This window comes from Manihot esculenta, chromosome 8 (genome assembly GCF_001659605.2).
Source record: "Manihot esculenta cultivar AM560-2 chromosome 8, M.esculenta_v8, whole genome shotgun sequence".
Lineage (NCBI taxonomy): Eukaryota > Viridiplantae > Streptophyta > Magnoliopsida > Malpighiales > Euphorbiaceae > Manihot > Manihot esculenta.
In genome coordinates, this window is record NC_035168.2 from 7,595,766 (window position 1) to 7,619,101 (window position 23,336).

General features: G+C 40.9%; 1 protein-coding gene across 1 annotated transcript; it reads left to right on the top strand.

Moving 5' to 3' along the window:
* Positions 1–2,493: 2,493 nt before the first annotated feature.
* Positions 2,494–4,031, top strand: LOC122724416 (putative uncharacterized protein DDB_G0290521). The gene is made up of 2 exons (XM_043959362.1): positions 2,494–2,944; positions 3,940–4,031. Exons 1-2 carry the CDS (start codon positions 2,494–2,496, stop codon positions 4,029–4,031), a joined length of 543 nt encoding a protein of 180 aa, XP_043815297.1.
* Positions 4,032–23,336: the final 19,305 nt, after the last annotated feature.

Genomic DNA, 23,336 nt, shown 5'->3' on the forward strand with positions numbered 1-23,336 from the left:
AGAAATTGCCCCCACTGAACCAGAAGTTGCTGCACTTGCTGAAACTGCCAAAATTACACCAGAAATTACAGAATTTGCTGCTGTCCAAGTTGCTGAAAATAGAGACAGCAACTGCTGTCAAACTGCAACAACCACTGCTGCCCGCAAATCAGCACCAGCCGAAGTACCTGGTACATCCCCTGCTGCTGTCCATAAACCAGCAACTGCTGGAAGTGCCCCAACTGAACCAAAATCTGCTGAAATTTCTGAAACAAACCAGCCCCCTGGACAATCCAGCACAACCAGATTGCTAGCACAGGTAAGTTGTTGTTTGCCCTCCCAAACTGAGATAAATCCAAGGCAAAATGCTAGTGCCATCACATTGAGGAGTGGAAAGGAATTGTAAGACAATAGGGCTGAAAAATTGCAAAAACAGGCCATGGAAGAAATTCTGCCAGAAAGTGATCAGGGCAGTGATTTGCCCAATTCACTAGTAGAAACTGACCCGATCGCTGGGCAAATTGAGCTGTCCAGCAGTGATTTGCCCAAATCACCAGAGAAGGCAGAGAGTGATCTGCCCAAATCAACAGACCAGGCAGAATCCATTCAAAGGCAGAAACAGCAACTTATGGAGAAATTCAAGGTACCTCCTCCCTTCCCAAAGAGATTTGCAAGAGCCCAAAAGGAGAAAGAGGAAAAAGAGATATTGGAGACACTTCGCAAAGTGAAAATCAACATACCCCTACTTGATGCTATCAAACAAATACCAAGGTATGCTAAATTTCTCAAAGAGCTATGCACCAATAGGAGGAAACTTGCTGAACATAAAAAGGTAAGTGTGGGGGAGTGTGTCTCAGCTGTAATTCAAAGGAAACTTCCCACCAAATGCAAAGATAGAGGAATGTTTGCCATTTCATGCAAAATAGGCAACATAGGAATAAAGAAGGCCATGTGTGACCTTGGAGCTTCAATAAATGTCATGCCTCTTTCTATTTTTAACTTGTTGAATGCAGGTACACTCAAGGGCACCAGCATTATGATTCAATTGGCTGATCGATCCGTTGTCTACCCCAAAGGAGTGCTAGAAGATGTGTTGGTGCAAGTGGACCAACTAGTCTTCCCAGCTGATTTTTATGTCATTGACATGGAGGATGATAAGGGCAACATCACCTCTGATATCTTACTTGGGAGACCATTCTTAAGCACAGCAAGAACAAAAATTGATGTGCATGATGGCACATTGACTATGGCGTTTGAAGGGGAAGTTATCAAATTTAATGTTTATGATGCCATGAAATTCCCCAATGATGTTTCTCCTGTTTATGGCCTTGATGTTATTGATGATTTAAGTCAAGAAATTTTTGATTTTGATCAAGAAAACTTACTTTATGAAGGTCTTTGCAGGAAAGGAGAAGTGGACAGCAACATCACTGAAGCAGAAAAAACAGCAGACTGCTGTAACTTGCTGGATGTGGGTGATTTGCCCAGTGATTTGCCCAGACCACCAGATAATCTGCTCAAATCACAGACCAAATCACTGGAGCAGACAGACTTGACAGAAAGTGATTTGCCCAGACCACCAGATAATCTGCCCAAATCACAGCCCAAATCAGACAGCAAACAGCAGAAATCAGCACTAGAACTGAAACCATTGCCAAGCCACCTCAAATATGCCTACTTGGGAGCTGGAAATTCACTTCCAGTCATTATTTCTAACCAGCTCAGCCAAGAAGAAGAGGAAAAGCTCCTTGATGTGTTAAAGAAGCACAAAAAAGCAATTGGGTGGACCTTGGAGGACATAAAAGGCACCTCAAGACCATTCGGTGGAGGCTCATTTCACCAGAATCAGAGACAGGATGCAGCACATGAAGCTATTGACGTACGGAGTCCACAAACAAGCAAGGTTTTCAAGGTTAATGGGCATCGTTTGAAGAGATTCTATGAAGGTTTTACTGTCCATGTTGTGGAGGAGGTTCCCTTGGATCCCCCTTCCCAAGACTGCTGAGCAAGACACTGAAGTCCAGCCCAAGACAGAAAACAGGGCACTACTGGGAGGCAGCCCAAATGTAGTGATTTGCCCAGTGATTTGCCCACTGCTTGCCCAAATCGCCGGGCAAATCGACTGAATATACCATAGTCACAAGTGATCGGGGCAGTGATTTGCCCAATTGCCCAGATAATTTGATCAAGATCACCGGTCCAATCGCAAAATCAAGCACATTATCAGAAAAGGGCGTGAACAGTACCAGCCCAGCAACTGCAAAGGAGAAGCGATCTGGCCAAGTGATTTGCCCACTGTTTACCCAAATCACTGGTCAAATCACCCTGTCAAGAATCCAGAGGGCCAGCATTAAATGATCAGGGCAGTTCACATACCCAAATCACTTTAAGTAGTTCTTTTCTTTTATTATTATTTTTTTTTACTTTTTACGCTACTTATTGTCTTTTATCTCTTCTTCTTCAAGATTTCTCTCCTCCGACCACCACTGACCCACCGGCAAACCCAAGACCACCATGGTAAGAATTAAGATGAAGGCCACCGGCGGGCCGTTCATGTGGAAGAAACTAGGGCTGCCGAACCCCATCCCCTCTGACAGTGACGATGAAACGTGGGACACCACTCCACCGGCCACCACCAGCACCGACACGCCACCGACTACTGAAACAGCAACAGGACGCACCGACTCACCGGCCGTCCAGACATATCACGGCCAGAAACGGCCAAGAACTCAGTCGCCACCTCCACCGCCGAGATCAGAGCCAGAACCAGAAACCACCATTGCCACACATCCCGCAGGTCATGAGGAAGGCGATGCAACCACTGATGTGCCCAGCAATTTGCCCACTGATGCGCCCACTAGTACGCCCAGTGATTTCACCAGCAATGTGCCAAGCGCTATGCCCAGCGATGTGCCCACTGATGCGCCCACGGACTTGCCAAGTGATACACCTAGCGATCTGCCCAGTGATTTGCCCAGTGCTTGCCCAAGTCACTGGTCAAATCACCCACAGGCCAGGAAGTCCCTTTCCCTTTTCTCCTTCATTTCTCTATATATATATTCAAACATTGAGGACAATATTTGGGATAGGTGTGGGGGTACTGGAGAGTATTTATTCACTGATCACACCATCTTTTGATTTCTTTTTGATTTCTTTTTGTTTCTTTTTGTTTCTTTTTGTTTCTTTTTGTTTCTTTTTCTTTTTGCATTATTCTTACCCCTTTTTTGCACACACCAGAATTTTTTTTTTTTTCACTTTTTGCACACACACACAGAATTTTTGTCTTAGCTTTTGCTCTACTCAACATAGATAACAAGGTTAAAAGAGTTTCCTTATCTCATGACCCCATTGATCTACCACCCCTTTAAGCTTAAATTGAATCATTCACAGTATGTTACCTTCACTTAGAGAGTTTTTCTCTTGAATTGAATCCTCAAATTTGCTAAGGTCAAGGGAAATAAAAATACAAATACATGCAAACACAAAGTTAGTGTAACTCCCTATGAGCTGATTTGCCCAAACTATCATAAAAAACCAGCATAAAGCACAAATCATAAACTTGTTCCAATGGTTTAAGACTATGAACTGAGCCTAATAGCCACTTGGAGAAGTGACTGACTGAGTAACCGGGGGTGTATCACCCATGTACACAATCGCGTAAAAAGGTCAGTGACTTTTCCAAGCAAATAAGTTTCGATGGTCTAGACTATGAACAGAGCTAGTAGCCACTTGAACAAGTGACTAACTGAGTAACCGGGGGTGTATCACCCATGTACACAATCGCGTAAAAAGGTTAGTGACTTTTTCAGGCAAGGATAAGAATAAGTGCTGCTGAAAATAAAAATAAAAATAAAAAGGAAGAAAGAAGAAAAGGGGCAAGTCACTCCTAGGGGCTGCACTAAACCTAACATAAAAGAATAAGCATGATTGAGTCAAAAACCTTTCTCTTGACCATGGTAGGTGAAAGGAAACAAGAAAAGGAGAGGACGACCTTGGTGCATGTACTCTATACTGTGATACTTCAGCTTAGGAGTCTAGGAGGGGCTGATTAAGTGGAACTTAGGCTCTAAGGAAGAAGGGGGCTTGATTGGCTAAGTTATTCGTTGCTTGAGGACAAGCAAAAAGCTAGGTGTGGGGGTATTTGATCAAACATAATTTAGCCACATTTTTATCATAATTATTATTGCTTATTTACACATTTTTTAGTTTAATTTATGGTTTTTATCTTGTTTTTACAGAAAAGGAAGAAATTGGAAAATAGGAGAAAAAGTGCAGAAAAATTACAAAAGGATGATTTGCCCAGTGATTTGCCCAAGAAACTCGAAGATCACTGGCCAAATCACTCGCAGAGACATAGAGGACTGACTCACAGAGAAGCGATCTGGTCAGCGATTTGCCCAATCACTTGAAGAAACTGGTCAAATCACCGGGCAAATCCCTTTCACAACAGAAACTGACAGCAGAACGGGAATTTGGGCAGAAAACAAAAATCCGAATTTTCAGAAGTCCAAATCCAACTCAATCACTATCAATACAAATCCAAGAGCCACGAAAAGAACTTCTCATCCAAGGAATTCCAATTGCAATTAAATTCAATATCAAAAGAGGAGTCAAACACCAAATCAAAGAGGGATTTCAAAACCCTAGATGGAGAGAAATTCTACAGCTATAAAAGGAGAGCTTCCAAACCAGCAAAAGGACCTTCTGATCTGGTGATCAGCAACTCAACTCGCCAGAAACTCTCCAGCATTTTTCTTCTTTTCTTTTCTTTTCATCTTTTTGTGTATTTAGTCCACCATGAGTGGCTAAACTCCTTCTTTTCTAGTTGAAGTTGGTGAATTTCAGATTTTGTTATGAATTGGGAGATTTAAATCTCCATTGTTAAACTTCTATTTATTCTCAATATTTATGCAATTTGAGCTTTCCATAATTATTACTTTGCTTTTAGAATCAATAAGGGCCCATTGCTTTTAAATTGCTTAAGTAATATTGTTTGAATGATTTAGGTCCGTAATTGCTTAGGTTGTTCAAATACACATTTAATCAAATTGCATAATCTAAACTTGACCACGCGGTTGGCAAGGATAGAATTGGGTTTCTCTAAGTCTTAATGCAGTCAACAGTTGTTCGATGCTACAATGCCCCAAGGACGTTCCTTGGCAACTTGTTGATTAGTGTTTGATTAGCGAACGTTTCCTAATCAAACTAGAACTAAGGAGGAATTTGGATTGTGAGAAGCGTCTTCTACATCCTAAACTAATTTATTGAGATAAATAGGAGTATTAAAGAATCAATGATCAATTCTAAACAATCTGAAATAAGATCCATACTTCAACTAGAAGCTTTTCTCTTATTGATTTACTCATCTTTAAATTATTTGCTTGCTATTGTTAATTAGCTTTAGTACATCTTCAACACAAAACCCCCCTCTTTTATTTACTTGTTATTTACTTGACCTAGTCATTATTAGGAAAATCATTGGTGTCAATTCTCTATGGTTCGACCCTATTGCCACTATCTACAAGTTTATTGTTGATTGTCTAATAGGTTTATTTTTGACGGCTTCGACAACCGCTTATCAAAAATTGGCGCCGTTGCCGGGGAATTGATCTAACTAACGTATTTTCCTTTTATGACCAGGGCTGATTTACAAGCATGGCTACGGTAAGTATGTCTTTTCTCTCTTCTCAAATTTCTGAACTAACCTCTATTGTGAGAAATTATGGTCAAGCTCGACAAGTTCAACAACTTCAACAAGCACATGCATTTGAAGGATTCTATGGACAGCCAAGACATAATCCCTACCTTGACACATACAATACAGGTTGGGGAGACAATCTGAGCTATGGCTATGCTAGGACAGACCACTACCATGACTACCAAAGAGATCTGCAATACAATCCATGTTGGGGGGACAATCCGAATTATGGCTATGCAAGGGCTGACTACTACCAAAACTATCAAGCCCAAGCAACACCTCAAAACTCCAATATGGAACTTGAAGAGATGGTAAGGAAATTGGAAATTTCTGGAAAAATTCTCCAACAGAAAGTGGATCAAGCGGTCAACTCAATGAACGCGCACATATTAAGAAGAGAGGAAGAGCTTCAAGATCTATGGGACGATGACGAGGAAACAGACCAAGCTGCTGAGTCTGCGGCACAAATCACCACTGCAGAACCTGCTGCTGTCCAAAAATCAGCACCAACCGAAGCTCCTGCTGCAAAAACAACACCTGCTGTCCAAAAATCAGCAACCTCAGAAATTGCCCCCACTGAACCAGAAGTTGCTGCACTTGCTGAAACTGCCAAAATTACACCAGAAATTACAGAATTTGCTGCTGTCCAAGTTGCTGAAAATAGAGACAGCAACTGCTGTCAAACTGCAACAACCACTGCTGCCCGCAAATCAGCACCAGCCGAAGTACCTGGTACATCCCCTGCTGCTGTCCATAAACCAGCAACTGCTGGAAGTGCCCCAACTGAACCAAAATCTGCTGAAATTTCTGAAACAAACCAGCCCCCTGGACAATCCAGCACAACCAGATTGCTAGCACAGGTAAGTTGTTGTTTGCCCTCCCAAACTGAGATAAATCCAAGGCAAAATGCTAGTGCCATCACATTGAGGAGTGGAAAGGAATTGTAAGACAATAGGGCTGAAAAATTGCAAAAACAGGCCATGGAAGAAATTCTGCCAGAAAGTGATCAGGGCAGTGATTTGCCCAATTCACTAGTAGAAACTGACCCGATCGCTGGGCAAATTGAGCTGTCCAGCAGTGATTTGCCCAAATCACCAGAGAAGGCAGAGAGTGATCTGCCCAAATCAACAGACCAGGCAGAATCCATTCAAAGGCAGAAACAGCAACTTATGGAGAAATTCAAGGTACCTCCTCCCTTCCCAAAGAGATTTGCAAGAGCCCAAAAGGAGAAAGAGGAAAAAGAGATATTGGAGACACTTCGCAAAGTGAAAATCAACATACCCCTACTTGATGCTATCAAACAAATACCAAGGTATGCTAAATTTCTCAAAGAGCTATGCACCAATAGGAGGAAACTTGCTGAACATAAAAAGGTAAGTGTGGGGGAGTGTGTCTCAGCTGTAATTCAAAGGAAACTTCCCACCAAATGCAAAGATAGAGGAATGTTTGCCATTTCATGCAAAATAGGCAACATAGGAATAAAGAAGGCCATGTGTGACCTTGGAGCTTCAATAAATGTCATGCCTCTTTCTATTTTTAACTTGTTGAATGCAGGTACACTCAAGGGCACCAGCATTATGATTCAATTGGCTGATCGATCCGTTGTCTACCCCAAAGGAGTGCTAGAAGATGTGTTGGTGCAAGTGGACCAACTAGTCTTCCCAGCTGATTTTTATGTCATTGACATGGAGGATGATAAGGGCAACATCACCTCTGATATCTTACTTGGGAGACCATTCTTAAGCACAGCAAGAACAAAAATTGATGTGCATGATGGCACATTGACTATGGCGTTTGAAGGGGAAGTTATCAAATTTAATGTTTATGATGCCATGAAATTCCCCAATGATGTTTCTCCTGTTTATGGCCTTGATGTTATTGATGATTTAAGTCAAGAAATTTTTGATTTTGATCAAGAAAACTTACTTTATGAAGGTCTTTGCAGGAAAGGAGAAGTGGACAGCAACATCACTGAAGCAGAAAAAACAGCAGACTGCTGTAACTTGCTGGATGTGGGTGATTTGCCCAGTGATTTGCCCAGACCACCAGATAATCTGCTCAAATCACAGACCAAATCACTGGAGCAGACAGACTTGACAGAAAGTGATTTGCCCAGACCACCAGATAATCTGCCCAAATCACAGCCCAAATCAGACAGCAAACAGCAGAAATCAGCACTAGAACTGAAACCATTGCCAAGCCACCTCAAATATGCCTACTTGGGAGCTGGAAATTCACTTCCAGTCATTATTTCTAACCAGCTCAGCCAAGAAGAAGAGGAAAAGCTCCTTGATGTGTTAAAGAAGCACAAAAAAGCAATTGGGTGGACCTTGGAGGACATAAAAGGCACCTCAAGACCATTCGGTGGAGGCTCATTTCACCAGAATCAGAGACAGGATGCAGCACATGAAGCTATTGACGTACGGAGTCCACAAACAAGCAAGGTTTTCAAGGTTAATGGGCATCGTTTGAAGAGATTCTATGAAGGTTTTACTGTCCATGTTGTGGAGGAGGTTCCCTTGGATCCCCCTTCCCAAGACTGCTGAGCAAGACACTGAAGTCCAGCCCAAGACAGAAAACAGGGCACTACTGGGAGGCAGCCCAAATGTAGTGATTTGCCCAGTGATTTGCCCACTGCTTGCCCAAATCGCCGGGCAAATCGACTGAATATACCATAGTCACAAGTGATCGGGGCAGTGATTTGCCCAATTGCCCAGATAATTTGATCAAGATCACCGGTCCAATCGCAAAATCAAGCACATTATCAGAAAAGGGCGTGAACAGTACCAGCCCAGCAACTGCAAAGGAGAAGCGATCTGGCCAAGTGATTTGCCCACTGTTTACCCAAATCACTGGTCAAATCACCCTGTCAAGAATCCAGAGGGCCAGCATTAAATGATCAGGGCAGTTCACATACCCAAATCACTTTAAGTAGTTCTTTTCTTTTATTATTATTTTTTTTTACTTTTTACGCTACTTATTGTCTTTTATCTCTTCTTCTTCAAGATTTCTCTCCTCCGACCACCACTGACCCACCGGCAAACCCAAGACCACCATGGTAAGAATTAAGATGAAGGCCACCGGCGGGCCGTTCATGTGGAAGAAACTAGGGCTGCCGAACCCCATCCCCTCTGACAGTGACGATGAAACGTGGGACACCACTCCACCGGCCACCACCAGCACCGACACGCCACCGACTACTGAAACAGCAACAGGACGCACCGACTCACCGGCCGTCCAGACATATCACGGCCAGAAACGGCCAAGAACTCAGTCGCCACCTCCACCGCCGAGATCAGAGCCAGAACCAGAAACCACCATTGCCACACATCCCGCAGGTCATGAGGAAGGCGATGCAACCACTGATGTGCCCAGCAATTTGCCCACTGATGCGCCCACTAGTACGCCCAGTGATTTCACCAGCAATGTGCCAAGCGCTATGCCCAGCGATGTGCCCACTGATGCGCCCACGGACTTGCCAAGTGATACACCTAGCGATCTGCCCAGTGATTTGCCCAGTGCTTGCCCAAGTCACTGGTCAAATCACCCACAGGCCAGGAAGTCCCTTTCCCTTTTCTCCTTCATTTCTCTATATATATATTCAAACATTGAGGACAATATTTGGGATAGGTGTGGGGGTACTGGAGAGTATTTATTCACTGATCACACCATCTTTTGATTTCTTTTTGATTTCTTTTTGTTTCTTTTTGTTTCTTTTTGTTTCTTTTTGTTTCTTTTTTCTTTTTGCATTATTCTTACCCCTTTTTTGCACACACCAGAATTTTTTTTTTTTTCACTTTTTGCACACACACACAGAATTTTTGTCTTAGCTTTTGCTCTACTCAACATAGATAACAAGGTTAAAAGAGTTTCCTTATCTCATGACCCCATTGATCTACCACCCCTTTAAGCTTAAATTGAATCATTCACAGTATGTTACCTTCACTTAGAGAGTTTTTCTCTTGAATTGAATCCTCAAATTTGCTAAGGTCAAGGGAAATAAAAATACAAATACATGCAAACACAAAGTTAGTGTAACTCCCTATGAGCTGATTTGCCCAAACTATCATAAAAAACCAGCATAAAGCACAAATCATAAACTTGTTCCAATGGTTTAAGACTATGAACTGAGCCTAATAGCCACTTGGAGAAGTGACTGACTGAGTAACCGGGGGTGTATCACCCATGTACACAATCGCGTAAAAAGGTCAGTGACTTTTCCAAGCAAATAAGTTTCGATGGTCTAGACTATGAACAGAGCTAGTAGCCACTTGAACAAGTGACTAACTGAGTAACCGGGGGTGTATCACCCATGTACACAATCGCGTAAAAAGGTTAGTGACTTTTTCAGGCAAGGATAAGAATAAGTGCTGCTGAAAATAAAAATAAAAATAAAAAGGAAGAAAGAAGAAAAGGGGCAAGTCACTCCTAGGGGCTGCACTAAACCTAACATAAAAGAATAAGCATGATTGAGTCAAAAACCTTTCTCTTGACCATGGTAGGTGAAAGGAAACAAGAAAAGGAGAGGACGACCTTGGTGCATGTACTCTATACTGTGATACTTCAGCTTAGGAGTCTAGGAGGGGCTGATTAAGTGGAACTTAGGCTCTAAGGAAGAAGGGGGCTTGATTGGCTAAGTTATTCGTTGCTTGAGGACAAGCAAAAAGCTAGGTGTGGGGGTATTTGATCAAACATAATTTAGCCACATTTTTATCATAATTATTATTGCTTATTTACACATTTTTTAGTTTAATTTATGGTTTTTATCTTGTTTTTACAGAAAAGGAAGAAATTGGAAAATAGGAGAAAAAGTGCAGAAAAATTACAAAAGGATGATTTGCCCAGTGATTTGCCCAAGAAACTCGAAGATCACTGGCCAAATCACTCGCAGAGACATAGAGGACTGACTCACAGAGAAGCGATCTGGTCAGCGATTTGCCCAATCACTTGAAGAAACTGGTCAAATCACCGGGCAAATCCCTTTCACAACAGAAACTGACAGCAGAACGGGAATTTGGGCAGAAAACAAAAATCCGAATTTTCAGAAGTCCAAATCCAACTCAATCACTATCAATACAAATCCAAGAGCCACGAAAAGAACTTCTCATCCAAGGAATTCCAATTGCAATTAAATTCAACATCAAAAGAGGAGTCAAACACCAAATCAAAGAGGGATTTCAAAACCCTAGATGGAGAGAAATTCTACAGCTATAAAAGGAGAGCTTCCAAACCAGCAAAAGGACCTTCTGATCTGGTGATCAGCAACTCAACTCGCCAGAAACTCTCCAGCATTTTTCTTCTTTTCTTTTCTTTTCATCTTTTTGTGTATTTAGTCCACCATGAGTGGCTAAACTCCTTCTTTTCTAGTTGAAGTTGGTGAATTTCAGATTTTGTTATGAATTGGGAGATTTAAATCTCCATTGTTAAACTTCTATTTATTCTCAATATTTATGCAATTTGAGCTTTCCATAATTATTACTTTGCTTTTAGAATCAATAAGGGCCCATTGCTTTTAAATTGCTTAAGTAATATTGTTTGAATGATTTAGGTCCGTAATTGCTTAGGTTGTTCAAATACACATTTAATCAAATTGCATAATCTAAACTTGACCACGCGGTTGGCAAGGATAGAATTGGGTTTCTCTAAGTCTTAATGCAGTCAACAGTTGTTCGATGCTACAATGCCCCAAGGACGTTCCTTGGCAACTTGTTGATTAGTGTTTGATTAGCGAACGTTTCCTAATCAAACTAGAACTAAGGAGGAATTTGGATTGTGAGAAGCGTCTTCCACATCCTAAACTAATTTATTGAGATAAATAGGAGTATTAAAGAATCAATGATCAATTCTAAACAATCTGAAATAAGATCCATACTTCAACTAGAAGCTTTTCTCTTATTGATTTACTCATCTTTAAATTATTTGCTTGCTATTGTTAATTAGCTTTAGTACATCTTCAACACAAAACCCCCCTCTTTTATTTACTTGTTATTTACTTGACCTAGTCATTATTAGGAAAATCATTGGTGTCAATTCTCTGTGGTTCGACCCTATTGCCACTATCTACAAGTTTATTGTTGATTGTCTAATAGGTTTATTTTTGACGGCTTCGACAACCGCTTATCAACCTCCCATCGAATACCCTGGATGGTGTGAATAGGGTGGGTAGTGATGTGGCTGGACATAACTCGAGGCCTGAGCGCCTCCTTCTGATTCTCCCATGCCCTCTTCCGGCATGCTCACACCGAGACTGCCATCCCTCCTCTGATCTACTTCCATATCCTCAGACATTCCTCCCTGCACTGTTCCCCTTACTGATCTGCTTCTACCCAGATCCAAAGACCTTCTAGGGTCTCTTGCTACTCTGTCCCTGTTGGACCTGCTAGACATTGCCCTAGGCAATGCTGGAGGACGGGCGCTCATGCCCTCATCCTCAGGTGGTACTCTAGTCAATCTTGCTGATCGACGAGTTCCTCTCATCCTGTTTTCTGAAAAACAGTACACATCACAAGCAACATTAGCATCATATGGTTCATGTGGGCACACATGAACCCTCATCACATACATCACATATCATAGCATATCATTAATGCACATGCATAAAATCATGGCATTTCACATCATCATGCAAGACAGGACTCCACATCCTATCCTAGTGGACATGACCTTTTCCTATTGTGCTTGACCTACTATAACCTCTATGAGCCCGACACTCTAGGTCCGACCATATGAACCTAGGGCTCTGATACCATTCTGTAACGACCCGAAAATCGGACCGCTACCGGCGCTAGGATCCGGGTCGACTTAAGGCCGCCGGGACCCGTAGCAAGCCTAACATGCATCCTGTGAACCTGCTTAATCCCATACATGATCAACAATAAGCATAAAAATTAAGACTTTCCTTTGCATACTCATCAACCAAACTCAACCTGTGCATAACATAAACATAACTTTGATCCCTCTGTGGGATCTCATCTGTGCCCTCAATGGGTAACATACATCTGTTGAGTTGGTTTACATAAACATCAACATAATCTCTAAGATCATGTATAAAAGGGATACAACAATCTATGGTCAAGCACATACTAACATCCATAAAACTCTTTACATAGCTATACTGCACTTTTACATTACAATTTGATCATGTCCAATTCTATCTATTACATAAGCATAACTCCTTCACTCTATCCGAACTCCCGCACTATATCCTGTACCTGTAAGCCTGGGGGAAAAGGGAGAGGGGTGAGCTAAAAGCCCAGTGAGTAGAGCTAGTAAAACACATTAACACTATGCTCAAATGGAATGCATCATAACACAAACAATTCACATAAGGGTTGGGTGAACTTGTCACCAAATAGTCCAAGTTAACTCTGTGCCAGGCCTGTAGAATGGGGCCTGGTCTTCCTGTCATAGCATACATTACTTACCATTTTCCCAGGGCCTCCTCTGGGCTCCTGGTCTTCGAGTCCCATAACCGTACCTTACTCTGTGCCAGGCCTATAGACTGGGGCCTGGACTTGCTTACTCTGTGCCAGGCCGTAGCATGGGGTCCTGGTCTTCCTGTCTTGGACTAATTGGGTCATCCAACATTCACCCACATCAACAACAATTTATGCAATGCGGCATATTCGTGAAAACTAATGCAATCATCCTATTGCATAATCATGATGCATGAAACATGATAAAACATTTAATTTAAAAGATTAAGTTTTAGTTCCACTCACCTCTGGCTGACTCTGACAACACCGAAGCAGCTGAACTCACTGCTGGGGTCCTCGGTTCCTCGGGTCCGAACCTACACAGGTGGACTCAAATGAGGGACCAAACATATATAAACATGACTCTAATATATCCCCCAAAAACCCCCCTAAAACATCATGAAAACATCACAGAAAATATGCATGAAATGGCTGAACAGGGCACTTTCGGCGGCACCTTCGGCGGCCGAAAGTCCTGGACAGAGGCGAAACTCAGCTAGGTTCGGCGGCACCTTCGGCGGCCGAAAGTGCCAGACAGAGACGAAAGTCTCTTTTCGGGGGCAACTTCGGCAGCCGAAAGGCTTGCCTTCCCAGCCATGTTCGGCGGCCGAAAGTACCTTCGGCTGCCGAACCTGGTTTCTGCCAAAGGACAGAAACTTGGCTCCCTTAACACATCTCGCCTCCAAACCTTTCCAAACATGCATATTTTTCAACCAAAGCATGCATACAAGTTCCTAGGGGCCTCAAACATGCATATACCCCATCTACAACACTTCAAACATACTCAAACAACACACATTGTTCAAAACATCAATATATATCCATAACTCAACATATACCCTAGCATGCATTTCTACCCTTAGATCTTGCATAAAACTCATTTAGAACACATAAGGAGCTTAAGATCGGCTCTTACCTCTTGAAGATCGAGAGGGAGACGACCTAAACCTGGAGATCCACGAAAATGAGCTCCTGAGTTCCCAAAGCTCCAAAACTTGTTTCAAAAGCTTAAATCTTCCAAACCAAGTGAAAACAAGTGAAAATCTCGAAAGATTTAGAGGAAGAACATCAGAAATGGGTGAGAGACGGCGGAGAGCTCACCTTGGCCGAAATGGGGAGAAAAAACTCGCCCATTTTCGGCTAAGGGACCCTTTTATAGTGGCTGGCCAGACCACGTTCGGGGGCCGAATGTGCCTCCGCATGCATGCCATGTTCGGCGGCCGAACATGAGGTTCGGCGGCCGAACCTGGACTTCCCTCACTCATGCTTTCGGGGGCCTAACGTGCCTCCAAAACGCATGTATGTTCGGCGGCCGAACTTGACTTTCGGCGGCCGAACCTGGGTTTTCCTCCAAAGACTTTTTCATGCAAAAACTCATTCAATTTCATACTCAAAACCATTAAAACATGAAAACATTTTTATAAAAACATGATTCTACCCTTCTAGAGGTCTCCGACATCTAAGATTCCACCGGACGGTAGGAATTCCGATACCGGAGTCTAGCCGGGTATTACAGCCATAGTTACAAGACCCACTTTATAAGAAGAAATAAACCTTGAAGTTATGGAAGTAAGGAACGAAGATAAGGAGCAATGAACTGAGCCTATAGAAATGTAATACCCGGCTAGATCCTGGCATCGGAATCTGGAATTCAAGGATGCCAGAGCCTTCTAGAATGATAAAATGTGTTTTCTAAAATGTTTTCACATGATTTTAGGGTTTAATGCAAAAGAAATTGAGTTTTGAAGAGAAAAGACCAAGGAAGGAAGAACCCAGGTTCGGCCGCCGAACCTCAAGTTCGGCCGCCGAACATGGGGTTGTTTAGGAGGCACGTTAGGCTGCCGAACGTGGTGGAGCTGTGGAAGCAGCTTTGGCCGCCGAAGGTGGTTGACCGGCCACCTATAAAAGGCCCCCTAGACCGAAAATGGGCGAGTTTTCTCCCCATTCTCGAGCTAAGGTGAGTTCATGCTCTCCTTTGGTTGTTTTCATGCTTTTTCTTTAAATCCCTCAAGTTTTCATGAGTTGTGTCTTTGTTTTGAAGAGTTCTAAGCTTTGATCAATGTTTTGAGAGCTTGGAGACTTTTGGAGCTTGGATTCTCCATATCTCTAAGTTGGGTCGCACCAACCCTCAATCTTCAAGAGGTAAGTGTAGATCTTTATCTTTTATGATGTTTTAAGTGAGTTTTATGAAGGGTTAAGGGTTAGGGGTTAGGAATGCAGAACCTCTTGAGTCTTTTCCATTGTTAGAAGGAGAAGTCGACAAAGTATTCCATAAGAATCTAGGATTGAGAGAAGAACAAAAGGAGTCAATAATGGCTTTGATTAGGGAGCATGCTCATAAATTTGCCTTGAGATCTGCTGACTGACATGCCTAGCATTAATCCAAAAGTCATAATCCATAAGCTAAATGTCTACCCTGATTCCAAACCAATCAAATGGAAGAAGATGGTCTTCGGCGGGAGAAGTAAGAAGCAATGGAGGATAAAGTTTAAAAGCTCACTGATAAGATTAATCACAGAAGTCATGTACCCTAAATGACTAGCTAAACTTATGCTAGTAAAAAAATCTATGGCTAGTTTAGATAGTGTATAGATTTTATTAACTTGAACAAGGCTTGTTCTAAGGATTGTTATTCTTTTCTAGAAATAAATAAATTAGTCGAGTCCATGACTTTGATTATTTATCTTCTTTGGATGCTATATTATGACATCACCAAATTCACAGGATAAGGCTCACGAGGAAAAAGTTCATTAATCGCATAAAAACAAACATATTATTACAAAGCTATGCTTTTTGGATTGAGAATGCCATGGCAACTTATTATAGATTAATGAATAAGATCTTTATAGACCAAATTGGCAAGAATATGGAAGTATAAATGGACGATATGATAGTAAAGAGTAAATTTTTTTAATAACACATGGCTAATTTGGAGAATGTATTCATGGTGCTGAGTGGATATAGGATGAAATTGAACCCCACGAAGTGTGCCTTCTTTATTACAAGAGGAAAATTTCTTGGATACATGGTAAGTAGACGTGGGATTGAGCCCAACCTACAAAAGGCATAGGCAATATTAGATATGCTCATCCCATCGTGTGTGCGAAATGTGCAGAGATTAACAGGGAGAATAATAGCGCTCAAAAGATTCATGTCAAAATCGATAGAGAAATGCTTTCCATTATTTAAAAACTTCAGGAAAGTTCCAAACTTTGAATAGATAGAAGATCTCCAATAAGCCATCAAAAAACTCAAATAGTACCTCAGTTCCCTATATGTCCTTAGCAGCCCATTACTAGGAGAAGAGTTACTCATTTATTTGGTAATATCAGAATAAGTAGAAAGTGTAGTATTAGTAAGAAAAGATGATAGAACTCAAAAACCAAGCTTTTATATCAGCAAAGTGTTTAAAGGGTCCAAGCTCGAATACTTAAACATAGAGAAGTTGGCATTTGCTTTTGTGTTAGCAGTAAGGAAGTTCAAGATGTACCTAAAAGATGATCAAGGGAGTGTCATGACAAAAAATCGTTAAGAAAAATCCTCCACCAACCTGAAACTTTTTAGTCCAAAAATGCAATTAAAGCCTAGGCACTAGTCGATTTCATAGCTGAGTGTTCATTTAATACTACACCTAATATGGAACATTCGAGCAATTCAAACTTTCCAGAAGATAAGAAGCTCTAAGGTAGGTCAGATTCACTAGAACATAAGTTTTCATAGAAATTATTCATCGATAGGGCCTTCGGTTTTTCAAGAAGTGGGGAAAGTATAACTCTGAAAGATCCCTTTCATTTTGTTGTACTTTAAGCTTCAAGGTTTGACTTTTTAGTAGCCAGCAACATGGTTTAGTATGAGGCTTTAATCAATGGAATACAAGTGGCCTCTAAGGTTAGAGTGACTGATTTACGGGTACACAACAACTCATAGTTAGCCATTAACAAAGTGAAGGGAATTTATCAAGCCAAAGACCTAACAATGCAGAAGTATTTAACTTGGTCAAATACTCGAAGTAAATTCCATCAAAAAAAAATTATTGATTCTATACTATGAAGTATCTAGGAGTCATAATGAAGAGGCCGATTTGCTTAGTCGTTTATCTTCCAAAGAACTAAAGCAACTCCTAGAAAAGGTGTATACAGAAAGTGTTAAGTGCCCAAGCTTCAAAAAATCACTATTGGTCATGAAGGTGAGTATGGAGTCCTTCTGGATGGATCCTTTCATTAAATTCTTTAGACAAGGATAAGTCCGATGCAAGAAGGGTGGCAGCAAGAGCAACCAATTATCAACTGTTAGGAGGAATTTTGTATAAGAGAGCAAAGTCAACTCCATGGCCAAGATGCGTAGCCGACTAGCCTCAAAGGAAGCCTCTCACATCATAAAGTATATGCAACTCACGAAGGAGTTACAAAATTGGCTAATAAGATTTTCAGGCAAGAGTACTTTTGGCCATGATTGAAAAAAAAAAGTAGAAGAATTCATAAAAAAATGTGATGTGTGCTAATGGTTCAATAATAGAATTAACATGCCTGTGGTTTCCCAAGCCAACATTTCAAGTCCATGGCCATTTTCACAATGGGGAATTGATATTCTGAGACTCTTTTCAAAAACTACAAGATAGAGGAAATTTGTGGTGGTAGCAGTTGAATATTTTTCCAAATGGCCAAAAGAAGATGAACTCATCTTAGCAATAACTATTGATCTATCATTTACATAGGATCTATCATGCATACTAACCATTGATCATGGTATAATTTATATAGGATCTATCATGATCAATGGACATAATACAATCATTTTACATACAACATAAAAATTTTCTACATTTACGGGCATATACCAGATCCAACACGTTCTTCATTCTGGAAGGAGGGGAACTCTTGAGACTACTCTACTATGCTTTCCTACTAGAAAATCACTATACTTGTTCAGATGCATCTCATTCACTCCGGATAATACATTCTTCTTTATTAATTTTTTCATCCCTTTCTCATTAATGTGGCCGAGTCTCTTATGCCATAACTCAGCTACACCTTCTTTCTCCACTATATTCACAGCATTACTGAAGAGCTTTGCCTATATCACATACAACTTTGAATGCTTCGAGCCTCTAGTCACTATTAGTGAGCCTTTGGTGAGCTTCCAGTTGTCATTTGAGAATGTGTTTTAGAAACCTTCATCATTAAGTCTTCCTGTAGAGCTTAAGTTCAGCCACATATCTGGAATATGCCTGATATCTATAAGGACTAGTTTCGTCCCATTTTCTATCATTAAGCAGACATTCCCTGGTGTCTAAGAGAAAAAGATCCCCTTCAAGAAGTTGCATGAATAGTTGCACTACTGTCAATCACCCAGCTGGTTTCATTAGTTGCCAAACTAACTCAATCTTCATCACAGACGATGTTAAGTTCACCAAGGGCACTTTAATGTTCATCATCATTGTTGTAATCTTTCTTTACTCCTTTGCCTTTCTCCTTCTCTTATTTCTTCTTGAACTTCCTGTATAATATTTTTGTAATACCCGGCTAGACTCCGGTATCGGAATTCCTACCGTCCGGTGGAATCTCGAGTGTCGGAGACCTCTAGAAGGGTAAAAGCATGTTTTCATAAAATGTTTTAATGTGTTTTATGTTTTTAATCAAGAAAGAAATGAGTTTTTGCATGAAAATAGCCTTGGAGGAAAACTCAGGTTCGGCCGCCGAACATGCATGCACTTCGGGAGTGCTTTAGGCCCCCGAAAGCATAAGTGAGGGAAGTCCAGGTTCGGCCGCCGAACATGGCATGCATGCGGAGGCACGTTCGGCTCCCGAATGTGGCCTGGCCAGCCACCTATAAAGGGGTCCCTTAGCCGAAAACGGGCGACCTTTTTTTTCCCATTTTCGGCCAAGGTGAGCTCTCCACCGCCCCTCACCGATCTTGAGTTCCTTCCTTCAAATCTTTCACGATTTTCACTAGTTTTCACTTTGTTTTGAAGATTTTTGAGCAAAAGAACAAGTTTTGAGCTTGGAGACCCAAGGAGCTAAATCTCTCCCAACTCTAAGTTAGATCGCCTCTACTCTCGATCTTCAAGAGGTAAGAGTCGATCTCTAGCTTATGATGTGTTTTAAACAAGTTTTATACAAGTTTATGGAGTAGAAATGCATGTTTAGGTTGTTTTGAGTTTATGGGTTTAATGTGTGTTCATGAGCAATGTGGGTATGTTTGATGTGTTGTAGTAGGGTTTAGGCTAGTTTGAAACCCCTATGAACTTGTATGCTTGTTTGTGTATGATTAGGAGTGTTGTAGAATAGGTTTATGCATGTTTGAAGGGTTTGGGAGGCGTTTGTGCATGTTGGAGCTGAGTTTCTGCCACTTTGGAGAAACTCAGGTTCGGCCGCCGAAGGAACTTTCGGCCGCCGAACCCGCTTGTGGAGGCAGCCTTCGGCTGCCGAAGCCTGCCCCCGAAAGAGGACTTTCGTCTCTGGAGGGCAGTTTCGGCCGCCGAAAGTGCCGCCGAACATGCATGAGTTTCGTCTCTGTCTGGGAGTTTCGGCCGCCGAAGGTGCCGCCGAACCTGCCTGACTTTCGGCTCTGGAGGGACTTTCGGCTCTGGAGGGACTTTCGGCCGCCGAACCTGCCGCCGAAAGTGCCCTGTCCAGCCTTCCTTTGCATGTTTTTCTATGATTGTTTCATGATGTTCTAGGGGGTTTTTGGGGAGTAGTTTAGAGTTATGTTCATGTATGTTTGGTCCCTCATTTGAGTCCACTTGTGTAGGTTCGGACCCGAGGAACCGAGGACCCCAGCAGTGAGTCAGCTGCTCCCGTGTCTGGTCAGAGCTATCCAGAGGTGAGTAGAATAACTCATTACGTTTTAAAGTAAATAATGGACATTTTAGCATGATTCACGCATCATTAATACCATGAGATATACTAGGTTGTTTGCATTAGAATTCACGAATATGTTGTATTGCATATTTTATTGTTGATGTGGATGAACGTTGGATGATCCATAGCCCTCGACCTATGATGTGACGATATGATATGTACGGTATGGAATGAAAGACCAGTGGGACCCATTCTACGTTCTGGCACTATTGAATATGTAGAGGGCTACTGGTGACAAGTTCATCCTTGATGTGATATGTTTGTGATGTGATGCATTCCATGAAAGCATTAAATGTTAATATAATGTTTTTATTATTCTGCTCACTGGGCTTTATAGCTCACCCCTCTCCCTTAACCCCCAGGCTTGCAGGTACAGGGTAGACCAGGAGGTCAGCAAGAGTAATGAAGTCTTGATTATGTAATAGATAGTGTAGACATGAAAAATGTTGAGATGTTATGTATAAGTACAGTATAGAAATGTAATGTAAAGATGTTCATGGATGTTAGAGGTGTGCTTGACCATAGAGTATTGATCAAGCATAATTTAGCCACATTTTTATCATAATTATTATTGCTTATTTACACATTTTTCAGTTTAATTTATGGTTTTTATCTTGTTTTTACAGAAAAGGAAGAAATTAGAAAATGGGAGAAAAAGTGCAGAAAAAGTACAGAAGGATGATTTGCCTAGTGATTTGCCCAAGATCATCAGCTAAACTGCTCCCATCACTGCCCAGATCAAGCTAAAGCAGAAACCCGGAGGCAACAGACAGCAGTGATATGGGCAGTGATTTGCCCAAGAAACTCGAAGATCACTGGCCAAATCACTCGCAGAGACATAGAGGACTGACTCACAGAGAAGCGATCTGGTCAGTGATTTGCCCAATCACTTGAAGAAACTGGTCAAACCACCGGGCAAATCACTTTGAAAGCAGAAACTTGACAGCAGAGTGGGAAAGACAGCAGAAAACAGAAATCCGAATTTTTAGAAGTCCAAATCCAACTCAATCACTATCAATACAAATCCAAGAGCCACGAAAAGAACTTCTCATCCAAGGAATTCCAATTGCAATTAAATTCAACATCAAAAGAGGAGTCAAACACCAAATCAAAAAGGGATTTTGAAACCCTAGATGGATGGAAATCTGCAGCTATAAAAGGAGAGCCTCCAAACCAGCAAGCCACTCTCTCTCATCAGCAACTCAACTCGCCAGAAACTCTCCAGCATCTTCCTTTTTCTTTTCTTTTCATCTTTTGTGTATTTAGTCCACCATGAGTGGCTAAACTCCTTCTTTTCTAGTTGAAGTTGGTGAATTTCAGATTTTGTGATGAATTGGGAGATTTAATACTCCATTGTTGAACTCTTGTTTATTTCAATATTTATGCAATCTGATCTTTTCCATAATTATTACTTTGCTTTTAGAATCAATAAGGGCCCATTGCTTTTAAATTGCTTAAGTGATAAATTGTTTGAATGATTTAGGTCCGTAATTGCTTAAATTGTTTAAACTCACATTTAATCAAATTGCATGATCTAAACTTGACCACGCGGTTGGCAAGGTTAGAATTAGGTTTCTCTAAGTCTTAATGCAGTTAACGGTTGTTCGATGCTATAATGCCCCAAGGACGTTCCTTGGCAACTTGTTAACTAGTGTTTGATTAGCGAACGTTTCCTAATCAAACTAGAACTAAGGAGGAATTTGGATTGTGAGAAGTGTCTTCCACATCCAAAACTAATTTATTGGAATAAATAGGAGAGTTAAAGAATCAATGATCAATTCTAAACAATCTGAAATAAGATCCATACTTCAACTAGAAGCTTTTCTCTTATTGATTTACTCATCTTTAAATTATTGCTTTCTTTTGCTATTTAGTTTTAATTCATCAACTCAAATCCCCCTCTTTTAATTATTTGTTATTTACTCATCTTGGTTATTATTAGGAAGATCTTTAGTGTCAATTCCCTGTGGTTCGACCCTATTGCCACTATCTACAAGTTTATTGTTGATTGTTTAATAGGTTTATTTTTGACGGCTTCGACAACCGCCTATCAAGTATTGTTATCCCTTTTAATACATGATCTTAGATGTTTTATGATGTTTATGTAAACCAACTCAACACATGTTATGTCACCCTTTGGGGCATTGATGAGATCCCAAAGAGGGGTCATTGTTTATGGTTATGTTTATGTTTAGTGTATGCACAGGTTGAGTTTGGTGTATGAGAGAATGAATGAAAGAAAAGTTTTAATTTTTTTGTATGTTGTTGATCATGTATGGGATTAAACAGGTTCACAGGATGTATGTTTGGCTTGCTACGGGTCTCGGCAGCCTTAAGCCGATCTGGATCCTAGCGCCGGTAACGGTCCGATTTCCGGGTCGTTACAAAATGGTATCAGAGCCCTAGGTTTATATGGTCGGACCTAGAGTGTCGGGCTCATAGATGTTATAGAAGGTCAAGCACAGTAGGAAAGATCATGTCCACTAGGATAGGATGTGGAGTAAAAAGGTGACCTAGTGTTCGAGGCAATTCGACCTTCATAGGCTCTGAAAAGTATTAATACATATAGTCTTCCGGTAGTTATAGAGACAATAAATTATGGTTACCCTAAAAGGATTCTATTTTCTCCAAGTTATTAAAATTAATATCTAAGGATATTAATTAATGATGTTAATTAAATTAATGATTGATTCTAGTTATATTGTTTAGGCAGTACTATCCAGGACCAAGGAGTATCCAAAAATATACATTGATGGACCCTATGGAGCTGCTTCTCAGGATCATGTCAAGTATGATATAGTAATGCTAATTGGACTTGGCATTGGAGCCACACCTTTCATTAGCATTTTTAAAGACGTTGCAAATGGTCTCCACCAAAAGGTATCACAACAACCGAGCTCTTCTCTTTATCGCTAAATTTCTGTTTTACTTGTAATTTTTCACTCAACCATCGTTATTTTCTATTTGAAATTAAAAATTTTATAAAAGTTTAATTTAATTAATTTTTTATTATTATTAATTCTCTTATTTAGTAAAAACTTTTAATTTAAAAGAACTTGAGATCATATCTGATTTTATAAAAATTCATTTAAATTCTTATATTTGACTAAAATTTCATTTAGGCAAACTGTGGAGAATGCAACATTGCAAAAGGCCCTTTAAAAGCCTGTTTTTATTGGGTTACAAGAGAACAAAGCTCCTTTGATTGGTTTAGGGATGTCTTGTGGGAAATATCAAAGACAAACCAAAAGCAGGTAACATGGAAAACTATACTTATTTAGATTTCTTCTTCATTGAATTGTTTGAGTTTTAAGCTCATCATTT